The 18,083-nt window shown below is 42.4% G+C and overlaps 1 protein-coding gene and 1 long non-coding RNA gene across 4 annotated transcripts; one reads left to right on the top strand and one right to left on the bottom strand.

The window, feature by feature from the left end:
• Nucleotides 1-2,260: 2,260 nt before the first annotated feature.
• LOC129639391 (uncharacterized) lies at nucleotides 2,261-3,340 on the bottom strand. 2 transcript variants are annotated; one of them, XR_008708378.1, is made up of 2 exons: nucleotides 2,882-3,340; nucleotides 2,261-2,558 (listed from the first exon to the last, which is right to left on the bottom strand). It is a non-coding gene; the product is annotated as an uncharacterized LOC129639391 (long non-coding RNA). The 2 variants fall into 2 exon arrangements; XR_008708377.1 differs by having other exon boundaries at nucleotides 2,261-2,483.
• LOC129639390 (transcription elongation factor A protein-like 8) lies at nucleotides 2,363-4,043 on the top strand. Of its 2 annotated transcripts, XM_055564518.1 has the most exons (3): nucleotides 2,363-2,518; nucleotides 2,913-2,984; nucleotides 3,602-4,043. In XM_055564518.1, exon 3 carries the CDS (start codon nucleotides 3,641-3,643, stop codon nucleotides 3,992-3,994), a length of 354 nt encoding a protein of 117 aa, XP_055420493.1. In that variant the 5' UTR covers nucleotides 2,363-2,518; nucleotides 2,913-2,984; nucleotides 3,602-3,640; the 3' UTR covers nucleotides 3,995-4,043. The 2 variants fall into 2 exon arrangements, with proteins under 2 accessions (XP_055420493.1, XP_055420494.1); XM_055564519.1 differs by lacking the exon at nucleotides 2,913-2,984 and having other exon boundaries at nucleotides 2,376-2,518.
• Nucleotides 4,044-18,083: the final 14,040 nt, after the last annotated feature.

Genomic DNA, 18,083 nt, shown 5'->3' with positions numbered 1-18,083 from the left:
GATGGAATTTAGGAAGATGGTAACGACAACCCTATATGCAAGACAGCAAAAGAGACACAGATGTAAAGAACAGATTTTTGGACTCAGGGCACTCAAAGCTGGTGCACTGGGACAACCCAGAGGGATGGGATGGGGAGGGAGGTGGGAGGGAGATTCAGGACTTACGGGGGCAGGCGGGACACATGTACACCTGTGGCTGATTCATGTTAGTGTATGGCAAAAACCACTGCAAAATTGTAATTACCTTCCAATTAAAATAAATTAATTAAAAAATAAAAGTAGCTGAGTGCTCTATTGATGTACTGAAATTGCTCAGGGACAAAGATGAAGGTGAAGGCATGTACTATCTGGCTCTTGGTCAGGTGTGCACCAGTGAGCTGACTGATCTCTCTCTTATGACTATTTAGGAAAACAGGGCAATATCCTCTGTCAGTAGCTCCATAAAAATGGTGTTAGTGTTGTTCTGACTACCCATAAGCACAATAAACAGAGGAGGAAACAATGAAATTTCTGCTCCAGTTTTGTGCAAGCAGGGAAGGTTCGTCTGTTAGCCAATTGGCATGCAACTCGTTCTGAATCTCTGAAATTTCTGAGAGATGCACTGTTTAAAATCCCAATAGCCACTCAAGCAGCTTGAGAGCTGGAGCCTGCCCCCACTCCCCATTAGCAACCCACATCTGAATATCTGCCTGGTTAGAAAACCCCACCCAACATACACACCAATACACAGGAAAGGGGAAAGGTACAAGGCAACCTTTGCTGAGGGCAATATGAGGGGTGCAGACCCTATGTGCAGCATTGACAGGGGAGGGAGGGCTCACTTCCAGCTGGGGAGGCTTTTTAGAGGCTGGGTGATGGAGCTAGGTCCCTAAGAATGAGCAGGACCAGGATCTAGGAGCAAGAGGAGTGCAATCAGGAGGACGAAAATGGGGTGCAAGGACAAAGAGAGAGAAGAAAGCACACTTGGGTACAGTGAATGAGAGTTCCTTTTGGATGGGGCAGAAAAGTAGATGACAAGTGTGGCTCAATTCTTATCAACATTGAATGTCAGGATGAGAAAAGCAGGATATACTTCACAGATGGGTTACCATCCAGAGCCTTTGAGCAGGAGAATGACAAGTTGAAAATAAGGAAGAGTGAAGTTTAATTTGACAGAAATGTGCAAAGTAAATTGAGAAGGGATAAGGAGGTGCGTGGAGAAGACAATGGCACCCCACTCCTGGTACCAACATAGCTCCAAGTACCAGTGGATGCTGGGTTACAGGAATATCAGTTTACTTTTAACCAATATTTTTACAGCAATAACGTTCTCTCTGCTTTCCGATTATAACAATTACGTATGTTGTTCATGGAACAAACTGATACCAGAATACCTCAAGAGTGGCCTGCATGAATGAAAATTCCACTGCTAAAAAGCCTCACACCAAACTGTCAGAACTCACCAGGAACTCTCTCCTTTCTGTATTCCAAGAGTGTGTGAGAGTTATTTTCCAACACATTTTTTTTGAGTTTCAAATTAGACTCCATGGAAAGGAGGCTTTTCTATAGATTCATCTGATTAGCAAGACACTGGATCCTACAGAGGCCATAAGAAGAGGAAGCCTGAAGCCTCCACTTAAAACTCAACCAGAAGCCATGCAGCAGTCCTCACAAACGGTCAGACATGTAACACTTTACAACGTGAGTTTAAACCAGAAAGAGAAAAACTAGTGGGTTACTTACATAAAACTGCTAACAAGAGAAAACTGGGCCTCTTCCCACCGATTAATTTGGCGTCAGTTTTAAAAGGCGCTGTTTTAATAAGATTTAAAAAAACATTTTCTAACACATTAATATGTTGTGAACTGTCATTTCATTTGCAGCTATCAGAAAACTTTTCCAGTCTTAAAAATTGATGTAACTAATTTGTCTTCCATATTGTGTCAAATATTGCTTATGTGGCATTTCTTTTTTAAACATCGTTTTTAAAGGGTAAGCTTATTGTTTAAAACATTAAAGCAGAAAACTATTTAAGAGAACTAGTAAAAAAAAAAAAAATCCCACACTCTCACTCCCAGATTCTTTTCTAGCCGCCCTCTTGCCCCATTTTACTGCTAGACAGGACTTCAAGGGAAATGGTGGACTGTAGGATCTTGGGAGGGAGGAGAGGAGGTGAAATTGGAAGCAGGAGAAAGAGATGATTCCCCAAAGAAGGAGAAATTGTCTATTCACCCCGAGAGGCTGATTCTCTCTGGTAACCCGAGAAAGACGAATAGAAACTGCAGGAAGAAGATACCAGTTTTATTGTCTCTGATTGGCAAATATGAAAAAAAAGATTGACAGTATCAAATGGAGGGAACGCAGGGGGCGGGCTGCAGTGTTAAATGGGAGGAGTAACCGAGGACTCGAGCTCATTGATGACGCGACCCTCACGTGACCAGGAGTCGACGTGTGCAGAAGTCCTTATAGTCCAGGGCCTGTTTCCCAGGAGCAGCTCCCTATAGCTGGAGAAGGAGAAAAGTGCCCCGGATCCTTTCAGGTCAGTATAAAGCTGGGCGCTGCCTTCGGGACCCTGGGGTCTAGGAGTCAGATAACATAAATCAAGCGTAGCCGGTACTACTTTCCTAACACCACGGTTCCGCTAAACTTCCATTTTTGTGCAGGAAATTTTGGGCAGTTTGGGGTGGAGAGGGAGAAGGGTAGCTAATTGAGGATCCCCAGAGAGACACAGAAACAATTTAGAAACAACTTGAGTCGCTCACTCCCTGCCTGAAGGGAACCGGTGGGCACCGGGGACGGAGGGCGGGGTTGCCTTATAAGGATCGCGAGGATGAGGACGTGGGGAAACTTTAGACGAACAAGGCCTAGAATCGTTAAAGGGACCCGTGATTCAGGTACTGACCTCCTCACCAAGCAGTCTTGTCGGTCTGCAGGACTCTTGGTCTTTGGGGAGCGACCCAAACCGACTGAGGGAAGAGGGAGGAAAATTCCCTGGATCCCTGCAGGTCAGTGTAAAGGTGCAGTTGCCTCCTGTTCCTGGGGGTGGGGGTGGGGTGTGAGTGCGGATGACACCGAAGCCCATCCCGGGGTCACTGCAGCCTCTCCCCATCCGGATGAAGCGCCAGAGGCCTGTGCAGAGCCTGCAGCGGAAATGGGGCGGGGGAGGGGGGAGACTGGAGAGACGTGGAAGGGGGAGGGGAGGCCAGAGACTGGACCAGCCGGTCTCAGGTGAGAGGTAGGAGGTTGGAATGGCTTGGGAAAGCCTAAAAGGGCGGGAGTGTTGGAGATCGGAGGCGAGGGAGGGGTTAATTGCTTCCGCGCTGCTCGCTGCTCCCTGCTCCTGTTTCGGTGCTAGGAGAGGCCTGTAGCAGGGCCTGCTGGGAAATGGTGGGCTGGAGCGGGAGGAGAGAAGATGGAGCTGGAGCGGGAGGGGGAGGGTGAGGAGGGGGAGAGAGGGGCGGAGCCAGGGGAGTTCAGAGCCTGAGGATCTAGCCTTTTCTAGTTGGAAAACTTTGACAGTTAAGAGACCTAAATGAGAAGAAGCCAGTCTCTATGGAAACCCATACTCTAGCTGCTGGTTCATTTGCCTGGCATCTAGTTGTTTTGTTCCTTTGTTTTCCAGGGTTAATTTATTCAAAAAGGAAATCGAAAAATACTCAACATGCAAAAGTCTTGTGGAGAAAATGAAAGAAAACCACAGAACATGCCAAAGGCTGAGGAAGACCGCCCTTTGGAAGCTGTACCACAGGAGGCAGAAGGAAATCCTCAACCTTCTGAAGAAGGTGTAAGCCAGGAAGCAGAAGGAAACCTTAGAGGAGGGCTGATTCAGCCTGGTCAGGGATATAAGGAGGACTCTCCTGTTAGGCATTTGGACCCTGAAGAAATGATAAGAGGAGCAGATGAGTTGGAAAGGCTTAGGGAAGAGATAAGAAGAGTAAGAAACAAGTTTGTGATGATGCATTGGAAGCAAAGACATTCACGCAGCCGTCCTTATCCCGTGTGCTTTAGGCCTTGAATTCTTTTTTTGTCCGATATTAAAATCTTGCCCCAGCTTTCTGTTAGCATTTTCTGATGTATCTGTGACTTTTGCTTTATTTTTAATCATCTGGTGGAGTTTTGTTTTAGGTATAGTTTCCTTGTTTTCAGCATCTGCATTTTGACACATTCTCTAGGTCTATTTTTCGATTGGGAAATTTCACACATATGCATGAAAATATGTTCATTTCATATTGTAAAGTAAAACATAACAGGTTACAAAGCAGCATATTTAGTACCAGCTCACATATGTAGGAGAAAGTCTCAAATTGTGTGTGTGCGCGCGTGTGTATACATACATGCATATATCAGAAATCTAACTGTGCTTGTTTCTGTGTGCTGTTTTTTTTTTTTTTGCTTATATGTATTTTTTAATGAACACATCACACACACAAAGAGAATTAAAGTTTTTTTTATTAATTAAGAGTCAATCAAATAATTTGCAACCAGCTTATAAGGGCAATGGGGGCACTTAAAATCTTGATGAAAGAACTATTGAAAAAATGTAAACCTCAAAATACCTCTGGATCTCTTAGCCAGAGGAATAAAACTGGCAATTATTGCAGATACACTTGCTTAAGACTTGATCTTTTCATGGGAAAACACTTGTCTCACAGGGCTGCTGTGGGGAAGAAATGAGGTGACTGAGCTGTACTTGGTGGGCTCTTGTTCCCACCTATACATACAGAACCCCAACCCATTGCAGAACATCAGTTTTGAGGGAGGGTCCTAGTGTGACTCAACCTGTGCTCAGGAACAAGTCCAATAGGCAGGGAAGTGGGGGCTTCCATGCCAGGCCTCTGCCGTTGAGCCCCACCCCTGGTTTCCCTGAGTCCTGCCATGCCTGCTGGGCACTGGAGTCCTCCAGTGCCAAAACCCCACTGAGTTTCCTGGTGTCCCCAGTGGGTTGAACCCCCACTCTTCTAAATCTCTGCTTTATAATGATGCTTAACACAGTGGGAGGACTTCCCAGGTGGCTGAGTGGTAAAGAATCTACCTCCGATGCAGGAGACGCAGGTTCGATCCCTGGGTCCCTGAGTCGAGAAGATCCCCTGGAGAAGGAAATGGCAACCCACTCCAGTATTCTTGCCTGAAAAATCCTATGGACAGAGGAGCCTGGCGGGTTATAGTCCAGGGGGTCGCAAAGAGTCAGACATGACTTAGCGACTAAAAAACAACAACAACCAGTGGGGGGCTGTTCCAGGATTGCATGGGCCACAATGTGATGCAGAATTCTTAGCAATAGTCCCATCCAATTTCAACCACAGGATACCTCATCCATAGGAGTCAGACATGATGAGTCCATTTTGGGAATTGGACTAGCGTTCAAATTTGAGTAAAAGATGCCACTCTATAGTCAGAGTTGCTGCTTTAAGTCTAAAAACTGAAGTTTTGTCTTCTTTTGTGGGATGATCTCTCCCTGAAGGCTCCTGGCAGGCCTGTCCTACTGGTTCAGAAGACTCAGAATATGTGTAAATTGCAAAAAGGAACACAGGAAACAGATCTAAGGGAACAGTTCCCTTCATCCCATCCCCAATCGATAACGTGGGGACAAAGAAAACTTGAAAGGTAAAACCTTTATAAATACACTTAAAGTAGAATGGCTACTATATAAATATTAGAAATTATATTTTCCCTACAGAACAAAGAGTATCTTTTCCTTCTGATATCCACACATACTTGTGACACATCATGTTTCAATATTTAATTGATTTTTTATTTAATTGATTTTCTGATTGATTTTTGCTAAGGAGCCAGTTGTTGTTTAGTCACTAAATTGTGTCCAGCTGTTTTGTGACCCCATGGACTGTAGGCCACCAGGCTCCTCTGTCCATGCAATTTTCTCAGGCAAGAATATTGGAGTGGATTGCCATTTCCTTCTCCAGGGGATCTTCCCAACGCAGGGATTGAACCCGCATCTCCTGCATTGCAGGTGGATTATTTACTGCTGAGCCACTAGGTTTGTTCAAATTCTGTCATTGACTCAATCATCTTCCACAAGTTCTTTTATCATTCTAGTATTATGACAAGCAATTCCAGGAAGACACAGTTCATGGAATGGATTGCACTTCAAATGTTTTATCAAAGCCTTGCATAATTACCTGCATCAGAATCACCTGGGGAGCATCTTTAAAATACTGATTTCTGGGCCCCACCTAAGACTCACTATCTGGAGGTGGGCTGTGGAAGTTTCAGGTAACAACTTGTTGGTCAGGCTGGATTCTGGCTGGAGTGAGATGAAGGTCCAGGAACTCACTTGCCAGCATTATAAGACTGGTTGAATCCAGCCCCCTGGCACTGAGGGATGGCACTGGGGCAGGATGTAGAAGGGCTCCAGCAAGGAGGCATACCCCTCTTCAGGATGGTCTGACATTGGCTTCTCTGCTCCAGCCTGCAGCAGGTGCCAGACTCTTCTAGACTGATGGCCAGGCTGTCCTGGGCATGTGTACCTGAAGGATCACTGTCCCCATTGCAGGTCAGAGCACTAGACTTCCTTTCTTCCCTTTTTCCTTCACAAGGAGGCTTGATGGGAGCTTTTTTTTTTTAACTGTTTGAAAAACTTTATTTATTTTTTTATGGAATAGCATTTTATTTTAAATATAGCTGTGTGTACATGTCAATCCCAAACTCCTAATCTATCCCTTCCCCCAACTCTTTTCTCTGGTAAAAAGTTTGTTCTCTAAGTTTGTGAATCTGTTTTTTTTTTTTGTTTAAATAAGTTCATTTGTATAATTTTCTTTTTAAGACTCCACATATAAGCCATATCATATATTTGCCTTTCTCTGTCTGACTTACTTCATTTAGTATGATAATCTCCAAGTCCATTCATGTTGCTGCAAATGGCATGGTATTATTTCATTCTTTTTAATGGAATAATATTCCATTGTATATATGTACATACCTCAGCATAATAAAGGCTGTATACAACAAACCTACATCATATTCAATGGTGAAAAGCTGAAAGCATTTTCTCTAAGATCAGGAACAAGGCAAGAATGTCTACTCTCTCCACTTTTATTCAACATAGTCTTGGAAGTCCTAGCCATGGCAATCAGACAAGGAAAAGAAATAAAAGTAATCCAAATTGGAAAAGAAGAAGTAAAACTGTCACTGTTTGCAGATGACATACACACATAGAAAGTCCTAAAGATGCTACCAGGAGGTGACTAGAGCTCATCAGTGAGTCTGGTAAGGTTGCAGGATACATAATTAATAACAGAAATCTCTTTAACAATGAAACATCAGAAAGAGAAATTAAGCAATCAATCCCATTTACCATCACAGCAAAAAGAATAAGATACATAGGAATATACCTACTTAAGGATGGGAAGTTTTAAAGGGAAAAAGACTTCAAAATTCAGTAACTGAAAACATTGGCTTTGATCATCTTTGGCCAAAGGGGATAGGTCTTAAACAAGATCTGCCTCATGCCTCTCCCACCCACCTTGCTCAGACTTGCAGAAGGGCCTCTGTTGTGTCCGCCTGTTTGGGGCTTCCCTGGTGGCTCAGTGGTAAAGAATCTGCCTGAAATGCAGGAGACCTGGGTTCAATCCTTGGGTGGGGAAGATCCCTTGGAGAAGGGAATGGCAACCCACTCCAGTATTCCATGGACAGAGGAGCCTGGCGAGCTACAGTCCATGGGTTGCAAAGAGTCAGACACGACTGAGCACATGCAGCTCTGATCTGTAGTGCCTTTAGTTCTGTGTGTGGCTGATGCAGTGCTTCTGATGTCTGCATGGGTCCAGATCCAGAGACAGAGGAGAGCCCAGGTGGAGGAAGCTCGCAAAGGCACGTGACCCTACTGCTCAGGAGAAAAGGATTGTTGCCTCCTGTTTAAACAACCCTGTGCACTATAGTCCTAGCCCACAACTTGGGGACCAGGGTAGTCAAGTTATGAACTGGCATGAAGATGCTTTTGCAGGCATTGATGGTGGAGGAAGCAATGCCATTGTGATCATTGTTCTTTAGGTCTGTCATCTGAGAAATCAATACTGCTTTTTCTGGTTGGGCAATAAGGTGAAGATGAACTTGGCTTTAGGAATGCAAAATGGTTAAGTTCATGACCTTGCTGTACTGTGCTCTGCTAACTTGCTTCAGTCATGTTTGACTCTTTGCAACCCTATGGACTGTAGCCCACCAGGCTCCTCTGTCCATGGGATTATCTAGGCAAGAATACGGGAGTGGGTTGCCATGCCCTCCTCCAGGGGATCTTCCTGACCCAGGGATCCAACTCTTGTCTCTTCTGTCTCCTGCATTGGCAGATGGATTCTTTATCACTAGCACCACCTCAGGTTCCAATCTGGACTCTTCTTACAGTATGTGACCTTACATAAATCCTTTCTTGGAGGCCCGTGGGTTTCCCAGACATAAAAATCTTGGATCAAAGATAAAGTTTCCTCTCCATTACCATCATTGCTTTTATCATAATTATCATCGTCATCACCATAATGATCAAGGGATAGTACTGAGTGAATACCCAATGGATTCCTGTTGGGCACATATCTCATACTGTTAAGGCTTATAACAATCGGTGGCCAAGCCTTGGAAATCTATTCTCTGAATGGGTGGACATAGTATAGTAAAAAACTACTGGCTAGCTTTGAATACTCTAATAATTAGAAGTGTGAGGACAGATTGGTTCATTCATCTGTAGAATGAGTATAACCCACAAGATTGTTAAGGGAAGTAAATGCAGAAAACGATGAAATTCCTAGCATATAATAGGCTTTCAGACAATGTTAGACCTTTGATCATCATTATCATGTGTTATCATTATCATTGTCATCATCATTATCATCAGTTCAGTTCAGTCGCTCAGTCGTGTCCGACTCTTTGCAACCCCATGAATTGCAGCACACCAGGCCTCCCTGTCCATCACCAACTTCCGGAGTTTACCCAAACTCATGTACATTGAGTCGGTGATGCCATCCAACCATCTCATCCTCTGTCATCCCCTTCTCCTCCTGCCCTCAATCTTTCCCAGCATCAGGGTCTTTTCAAATGAGTCAGCTCTTCGCATGAGGTGGCCAAAGTATTGGAGTTTCAGCTCTAGCATCAGTCCTTCCAGTGAACACCCAGGATTGATCTCCTTTAGGATGGACTGGTTGGATCTCCTTGCAGTGCAAGGGACTCTCAAGAGTCTTCTCCAACACCACAGTTCAAAAGCATCAATTCTTTAGGACTCAGCTTTCTTTATAGTCCAACTCTCACATCCCTGCATGACTACTGGAAAAACCATAGCCTTGACTAGATGGACCTTTGTTGACAAAGTAATGTCTCTGCTTTTTAATATGCTGTCTAGGTTGGTCATAACTTTCCTTCCAAGGAGTAAGTGTCTTTTAATTTCATGGCTGCAATCACCATCTGCAGTGATTTTGGAGCCCCCCAAAATAAAGTCAGCCACTGTTTCCACTGTTTCCCCACCTATTTGCCATGAAGCGATGGGACTGGATGCCATGATCTTAGTTTTTTGAATGTTGAGCTGTAAGCCAACTTTTTCACTCTCCTCTTTCACTTTCATCAAGAGGCTCTTTAGTTCTTCTTCATTTTCTGCCATAAGGGTGTCATCTGCATATCTGAGGTTATTGATATTTCTGCCGCCAAACTTGATTCCAGCTTGTGGTTCTTCCAGTCCAGCGTTTCTCATGATGACTCTGCATATAAGTTAAATAAACAGCGTGACAGTATACAGCCTTGACGAATTCCTTTTCCTATTTGGAACCAGTCTGTTGTTCCATGTCCAGTTCTAACTGGTGCTTCCTGACCTGCATATAGGTTTCTCAAGAGGCAGGTCAGGTGGTCTGGTATTCCCATCTTTTTCAGAATTTTCCACAGTTTATTGTGATCCACACAGTCAAAGGCTTTGGCATAGTCAATAAAGCTTTTTCAATGATCCAGCGGATGTTGGCAATTTGATCTCTGGTTCCTCTGCCTTTTCTAAGACCAGCTTGAACATCTGGAAGTTCACAGTTCACATATTGCTGAAGCCTGGTTTGGAGAATTTTGAGCATTACTTTACTAGCGTGTGAGATGAGTGCAATTGTGAGGTAGTGAGCATTCTTTGGAATTGCCTTTTTTTGGTTTGGAATGAAAACTGACCTTTTCCAGTCCTGTGGCCACTGCTGAGTTTTCCAAATTTGCTGGCATATTTAGTGCAGCACTTTAACAGCATCATCTTTTAGGATTTGAAATAGCTCAACTGGAATTCCATCACCTCCACTAGCTTTGTTCATAATGATGCTTCCTAAGGCCCACTTGACTTCACACTCCAGGATGTCTGGCTCTAGGTGAGTGATCACAGGTGATGTTGCTGCTGCTGCTGCTAAGTCACTTCAGTCATGTCTGACTCTGTGCGACCCCATAGACGGCAGCCCACCAGGCTCCCCCGTCCCTGGGATACTCCAGGCAAGAACACTGGAGTGGGTTGCCATTTCCTTCTCCAGTGCATGAAAGTGAAAAGTGAAAGTGAAGAAGCTCAGTCGTGTCCAACTGTTAGCGACCCCATAGACTGCAGGCTACCAGGCTCCTCTGTCCATGGGATTTTCCAGGCAAGAGTACTGGAGTGGGGTGCCATTGCCTTCTCTGCACGTGATGTTGAGTAATACCCAAATTGGAACCCAAGACATCTGTGCTTCCTTGACTCCACAACACGTTTCTAAAGCAAAACTCTGTGTTGTTCCTCTCATCCAAACTTCTCCCTTGCCTGAAGAAACAAATAGCACATAAAGTAAATGCAATAAGTGCCATTCATTTGGAGTTATAAAAGAAATAAATCATTTATAGACTCTGGTGCCATTTCTCTATTGTACAATGAGAAAAAATTCCCTCCACATTTCCGTATTTAGTTATGTGCCAGAACATGTGAAATCATGAGGAAAGTCTTATTGTCATGAATTACAAAATATAATCTAGAAATGCATCATTGGTATGAAAAGCTATTCCTTACATATTGTTTTATGAAAAAGCCAGCTGCAAAACACACACAGGTTAAAGATAAATACCAAGACATTTGAAGTGAATATTTCTAGACAATGTTAATACTGGAAATTGCAAGTTCATCTTTATCCTTCTCTGAATTTCCAATTTTAACTTTTTCAATGAGCATGTGCAGTTTTTATAATTAGAAAAAAGTTATGAAGGTGAAAATGGTAAAATTATGTTTCTCCTTTCTTTTTAGTTGCGATAGGGGCTCTTGGATCTTGAAGTTCCTCATTTGCTTTCTGTTCCCTCTTACTTCTGAGAAGTACCTGGTACAAGTGTCAGAACTCTGTGGATCCTGGCTGAGAAGCTTCCCCTCTCTATGCTACCTCCTTGCCACTCTATCTTCTTAGGTAAATCTATGCTGTATTTCTATCTTTGGTCACAGGTGGCATTTCATAATTATTGATGCTTTCTAAATATTCTCCCATTAAAATGATCTTAATTTTTCAAAAATGGCAACAAACAAAACTTTCAAGGAACATTATTAAATGAATTCCTAATTCTGCTTTTTAAATGTACAGGTATAAAAAATATAGGAAGGATATACCCTCAGTTGAATTTGCTAGAGACTCACAAATTTACATTTCATTTATTTATTCATTTAACAAATATTTGCAGGTTGCCTACTATGTGTCAGCCAAAATCAATTTATCCTTCTCAGCATCTCAGACTTTTCTTCTGAGACTCTGTTTTCAATTGTCTGCTGATATTGACCATTTGGACTGAGGCAAATCATTGTCCAACCATATGGGCATAACTCGGCATAAACACATACTCATCACTTTTGACCAGTTTATCCTTTAATCCTGGAGGCTCACCATGTAATGTGGAGACAGTATGAAAACACAGGAAAAGTGAAGAATTAAAGTCAGAAAAACTTTTGCAGTAATAGCCCTTTTCTTATTTCAAAACATTTATAACTGATCAAAAGAATTCTTGGTTAGGCAAGAAGTAGAATAATAATATCGTTTCAAATGCAAGACATACCTATACCAACCAAAGTTGAGAGTCATAATAGCCATTGTGCATTTGACAACCGTTGATGTAGGTGATTTCCAAGGCCTGATCCTTTTTTCCTCAATGTCTATCAAGCTCTTGCTAAGAGCCCTAGCCCTTGGCTAGTACCTGAGACACAGCAGTGAACAAAAAGTTCCTGCCTTATTGATGCTTATATTCCAATTTACACACTTAAAAAAAGTGAGACAAAATTTTTGTACAGTGACATTCACAGATCTTAAGTGTATACAATTGAGTGTAAAATAGGACATTTCCATTACTCCAAAAAGTTTCCTGTTCTCTTCTCAGCCCCCCTCCCACCACAGGTAGTCATTCGGCTTATTTCTATCAATTTATATTATTTTTGTCTGTTGTAGAATTTCGTATAAATGGACTACAGCATGCACTCTTTGGTGTTTAACATCTTTCATTCATTTTACTTGATATAATGCTTTTTAGATTCATCCTTATAGTTGTGTGTATTGGCAATTGATTCTTTTAAAATTATTGCTGGATAGTATTCTGATTCTTTGTGACCATCCGGACTGTAGCCCTCCAGGCCCTCTGTCCATGGGATTCTCCAGGCTAGAATACTGGAGTGGGTTGCCATGCCCTCCTCCAGGGGCTCTTCCCAACCCAGGGATCAAACCTGTGTCTCTTACGTGTCCTATATTGGTAGAGGAGTTCTTTACCACTATCTCCACCCGGGAAACTGTCAATGCCTTGAAAGAAGGCTAGAGGACTGTTCTTGATTAAAAGAGATTAGAAGACATCACAACTAAATGTGCTGTTTGAATAAGGACTATAGTTTAGATAACAGTATTAAAGCAATGCTAAATTTCCTGAATGTGATCATTGTATTGTGGTTGTTTAGGAGACTGTCCTTGTTGTTAGGAGACAAAATGCTGAAGTATTATAAAGTCTGTTAGCTTTGTCTAACTTAGTCTAGCTTAGTCTATTAGTTTAGAATATTAATAGTTCAGTGTTGAAAGAAAGAAAGAAAAAATATATATTTCTCTCTCAAGAAAGAGAAAGAAAATATGTACATATATTTCTCTTTCTTGAGAAAGAGATGGTAGTTAGCAAACTATTAATTGGTGAGTCTAATCTAGATGAAGGATTAAGAGTATAGGGGCATTCACTCTATTATTCTTGAAATATTTTACAGGTTTGAATTTTTTAAAATAAGCAGTTGATGGTGGGGCTTTCCTGGTGGTTCAGTGGTTAAGACTCCACGCTTCCACTGCAGGGGGCATGGATTTCCCTGATCAAGGAACTAAGATCCTGCATGTCACGTGGCACAGTCACACAAAAAAAGTTCTTGGTGGTGGTGGTGGGAGGAAGAAGAGATATCTTGTCAGTCCTCCAGAAGAAAAGGTGGCAGAATGAGAATCTAGAATCAAGATTGACGAATTTAGTCATCTTTAAGGATGAGGTATGTTGATTAAAGAAAAGCAACTTAAAAGTTGTGAGTTTTATTCAGAGACCTTACTGAGGACGATAGGCCAAAGAGAAAGCCTCTCAGATGGTTCTGAGGAACCGTTCTGAAGAGGTAAGAGAGGAGCCAGGATATATAGGAGATTTTGCTGAAAAATAAAACATGTAGTCAAACATCAAAACATTACTGCTAATTGCAACAAGACAAGACAAAACAAATTCAGACATTTCAAGTTAATGATTTTAGTGCTTTCCTATGTATGGGAAGATGTAAGAATCTGGGCTCGTAGAAATTGTTCCTCAGATAGAAATCTTAATTATCTAGGGCCTATATCTTGTTATCCTTTTCCATCCTGAATTCCCCTCAAGGTGCACTGTTGAGGGGTGGCTGCACAGGGCTTGTTGGCAGCAACATTCTTTGTTTATTGAAGTGACAGGAGACAGTCTTTGTCCACAGGTGTGACAGGTTATACAAACAACTTTAGGGGAACACAAAGACAGGGATAGCAGGCTGAACTCTGCCTCTGCAATAGTATAAGAAATCATTCCATAAGTCAACTTGTTGGGACAGACCACCACATGTCACCAAAACGTTTTGTGAGAGTTAAAATAGCAATATCTATACACCATGGATATGATCACACTCGTGCAGGAGGACGAGAGCTAGGGACTTGAGAACATTTACATATCCAGTTAAAGTGGACTAGGAGCATCTGTAGGGTTAAGACAAAAAGAAGCATGTAGTTGAATAAGAAAAACTTATAGTATTATATCAGATCTTGATGTGGAAAGACCATGTGAGCTGCTTTGCCAGCAATGAAAGTATCAAAAAGAGAGAGAGTCACAGGGATCAAGGTTAGCCCTGTTCCATTAAACCCCCATCCGGTACAGGAGGAAAGCAGTGGTCAGGAACCCCAGAGCAAGTATTCAGAGAGTGAGTGGAAGGAAATGTAGGGATGCTCAGAATGGAGTAATAGGGTATGAGGATGTAGCAAGGATGAGAGTAGAGCAAAAGAATCTGAAGCAAGAGTGACATAATCCATATTTACACAAGGCTCAAAGATTCAGACTACAAATATGCCAGAGCTATAGTAATAGTAGTTTCTCAGGACATAAAGTTGCCTAGCAAGAGCCACATTTTGCTTTTACTCCAATCTTCTAAACATTACACAAATGGGGTGTATCTCCAATGACAGCTAAAAGTTGCCATGAGAATACATGAAAATGTTCTCTACATGTTAGGTTCTTCTTGCCTTTAAGAATTCTGCAAGAGCAGATTGAGAATTTCCCAAAGATATGCTGACTTCATAGGGCTGTTTTAAGGATTATTTAATGTGACGTCTTCCTGTATATATGGAATTCTGGAACCATCCTATTATGGGATGGGGCAATTCTTCAGGTGGGGAGTGTGAAATAAAATTCGTATTTTATGGCAAGACCATAAAAATTTAAACATAAATTTTTTTTTGCCTTTTGGCCTCCTCTCTCCCTACTGTTGTCCCTTCTGTATCTACATTATGGATTGCCCAAACATCCCCATCGACAGAAATACCTGCTCGTCCATAAAGAGCAACATTCTCCTAGAACCAACAAGATAGCCCCTTAAAGGATAACATTCCTTCTTGATCTAATAAGGGGCCAACCCATGACCCACTACTCACTTTGTACACTTAGATCTGATTTGTGTAAGCTGTCAATAACATGTCATGTAATGTACAGCCCTCTGTCTCGAAAACATGTATAACTACACTCTGACCTCTTAACGGTGAAAGTCCTCAAAGCTTTCTGAGAGGCTGTTCCTGAGTTATAATCCTCAATTTGGCTCAGATAAAAATTTCCATTTCTTTTTTAGATGGACTGGCTAATTTTTCGTCAACAGGAGGACAGAAAGGAGGCAGTTACATTAGTTTAAAGGAGGGTAAGCAGCAGGTGTTGGTGACTGACTGCACGGGGAAGACACTAAGGGAAAGTCTAGCATGGAGAACTGGTTGAATCCTGAAGCCATTAATTTAGCTATAGACCCCAGAGAGAGATTTGGCCGTGGAGAGAGAAGAACTGAGAAAACACTTAGTTTAGGGTAGGACATTTAGGTGGAAAATCCAAAAGTAAAGTAGATAAAATAATGTGGAGCTCAAAAGAGAGATATAGGCTAGAGACACAGCTTTAGGAGTCAATGCTGATGTGAAAGTAAAAATCATAAGATTATTTGAACATTGTTGTAGGCTGAACAATGTTCCTCAATGGTATCTAGGTCTTAAATCCCTGAAACATTTGAATTTCATGAAACATGAATTTCACCTTAAATGGTAAAAAGGACTTGGCTGATGTGATTAAGTAACAACCTAAATGGGAAAAGAATTTTAAAAAGAATAGATACATATTTATGTATAGCTGAATCACTTGCTGTGCGCCTGAAACTATCATAACATTGTTAACCAACTATGTGTGTGCACGCCAAGTCTCTTCAGTCGTGTCTGACTCTTTGTAGCCCTATGGACTGTAGCCTGCCAGGCTCCTCTGTCCATGGGATTATCTAGGCAAGAATACTTGAGTGGGTTGCCATGCTCTCCTCCAGTGATCTTCCCGACTCAGGGATCGAACCCGCATCTCTTATGTCTCCTGCGTTGGTAGGCGAGTTCTTTACCACTAATGCCACCTGGGAAGCCATAATCAACTATGCTGCTGCCGCTGCTAAGTCGCTTCAGTCGTGTCCGACTTTGTGCGACCCCATAGACGGCAGCCCATCAGGCTCCACCGTCCCTGGGATTCTCCAGGCAAGAACACTGGAGTGGGTTGCCATTGCCTTCTCCAATGCATGAAAGTGAAAAGTGAAACTGAAGTCGCTCAGTCTTGTCCGACTTAGCGACCCCATGGACTGCAGCCTACCAGGCTCCTCTGTCCATGGGATTTTCCAGGCAAGAGTACCGGAGTGGGGTGCCATTGCCTTCTCCGTAATCAACTATACTCCAATATAAAATTAAAAGTTTTTAAAAAGATCTTGAGATGGGGGGATAATCCTGTATTATTCAGGTGGCCCCTAAGATGTAATTGCAAGTGTCCTTGTAAAGGGAGGCACAGGGAGAGTTGACTTTAGGATACAGAAACAGAAAGTGTAGAGGTGCAACCACAAGCCAAAGATATCTGGCAGCCCACGAAAGCTGGAGCCTTCAGAAGGAACCAGTCCTGCCAACACCTTTAGTTTAGACCTGTAAAACCGAGAATTTGGAGTTCTGATCTCCAGGACGTTAAGAGAATCCACTGCTGTCATTTTAAGTCACTAAGTTTGTGGTAATTTGTTACAGTAACAATAGGCAACTAATAACACTTAGAGAATAACAAAAAAGGTCCATGAAATAACTGTTGTTGTTTAGTCACTCACTCATGTTCGACTCTTGTGCAACCCCATGGACTGTAGCCCACCAGGCTTCTCTGTCCATGGGATTTTCGAGGCGAGGATATTGGAATTGGTTGCCATTTTCTTCTCCAGGGGCATCTTCCTGACCCAGGGATCAAACCCACATCTCCTGCATTGGCAGACAGATTCTTTATCACTGAGCCACCTGGGGAGCCCAGAAGAACTGTAAGGGACACCAGTATTTCAGGGGCCTACAATATAACTTACTGGCTATGACCATAAGTGGTGGTGTCAAACAGATCTGGATTCAAATTCAACTCTTCACTTAAGAGCTGTGTGACTCTGGGTGAGTTTAAAAAACTATATACCTAAGTTACCCTGTCTGTAAAATTGGGACAATAATACAATGTATCTCAAAGGACATTGTTGAGGATTAGAGGTGAATAACCAGTCAATGTACCTGGTACATTAAATACTTCATAGATAGTAGTTTTCAAGAGCCACATGTATAACCATGACTTATAGCTATTATTGTGTACTTTATGTTTTTAATGTGAAGATGAGCCAAACCTCGAGAGTTGTATTAGATTGTCCAGCTCAGTTTAGCAATGTAAGAGACTATATGAGGCTTGCATGCCAAGGCCTGTACTTTTTAAAAATTTTATGTATTTATTTTTATTGGAAGATAGTTACAATATTGTGATAGTTTTTGCCATGCATCAACATGAATTGGCCATTGGTGTACATGGGTCTCCCCCAGTCCTGAACTTCCTCCCACCTCCTTCCCCACCCGATTCCTCTACAAGGCCTGCACTTTTGATAAAGAATGCATCCACCTGGACTGCTGTGTGTGTATATGTGTGTTGCATACATGTACATCCAGGTGGCGCTAGTGGTAAAGAACCCACCTGCCGATGCAGGAGTCATAAAGAAACGTGGGTTTAATTCCTGGGTCTGGAAGACCCCCTGGAGGAAGGCATGGCAACCCACCCCAGTATTCATGCCTGGAGAATCCCATGGAGAGAGGAGTCTGGCCAGCTATAGTCCATGAGTTCTCAAAGAGTTGCACATGACTGAAGCGACTTAGCACAGCACACATACATTGGGAACAAACAGGTAAAAATACAGCTTGTTGAGGATGTGAGATGGCACAAAAATCTTTTTCTACTTTAATAGTTACTTAACGACTGTGACAATGACACCACATTCTCTATTAAGGTTGCTCTCTCCTTCTTGATCATTTACATAGAAGTGAATTCTGAAAGAGATGGGAATACCAGACCACCTGACCTGCCTCTTG

This window comes from Bubalus kerabau, chromosome X (assembly GCF_029407905.1).
Source record: "Bubalus kerabau isolate K-KA32 ecotype Philippines breed swamp buffalo chromosome X, PCC_UOA_SB_1v2, whole genome shotgun sequence".
Lineage (NCBI taxonomy): Eukaryota > Metazoa > Chordata > Mammalia > Artiodactyla > Bovidae > Bubalus > Bubalus kerabau.
This window is presented reverse-complemented; position numbering and strand designations above follow the sequence as displayed.

Excerpts from the sequence above, each read along its gene's own strand:
- LOC129639390 (XM_055564518.1), top strand. The coding sequence starts at position 3,641 with ATGCAAAAGTCTTGTGGAGAAAATGAAAGAAAACCACAGAACATGCCA.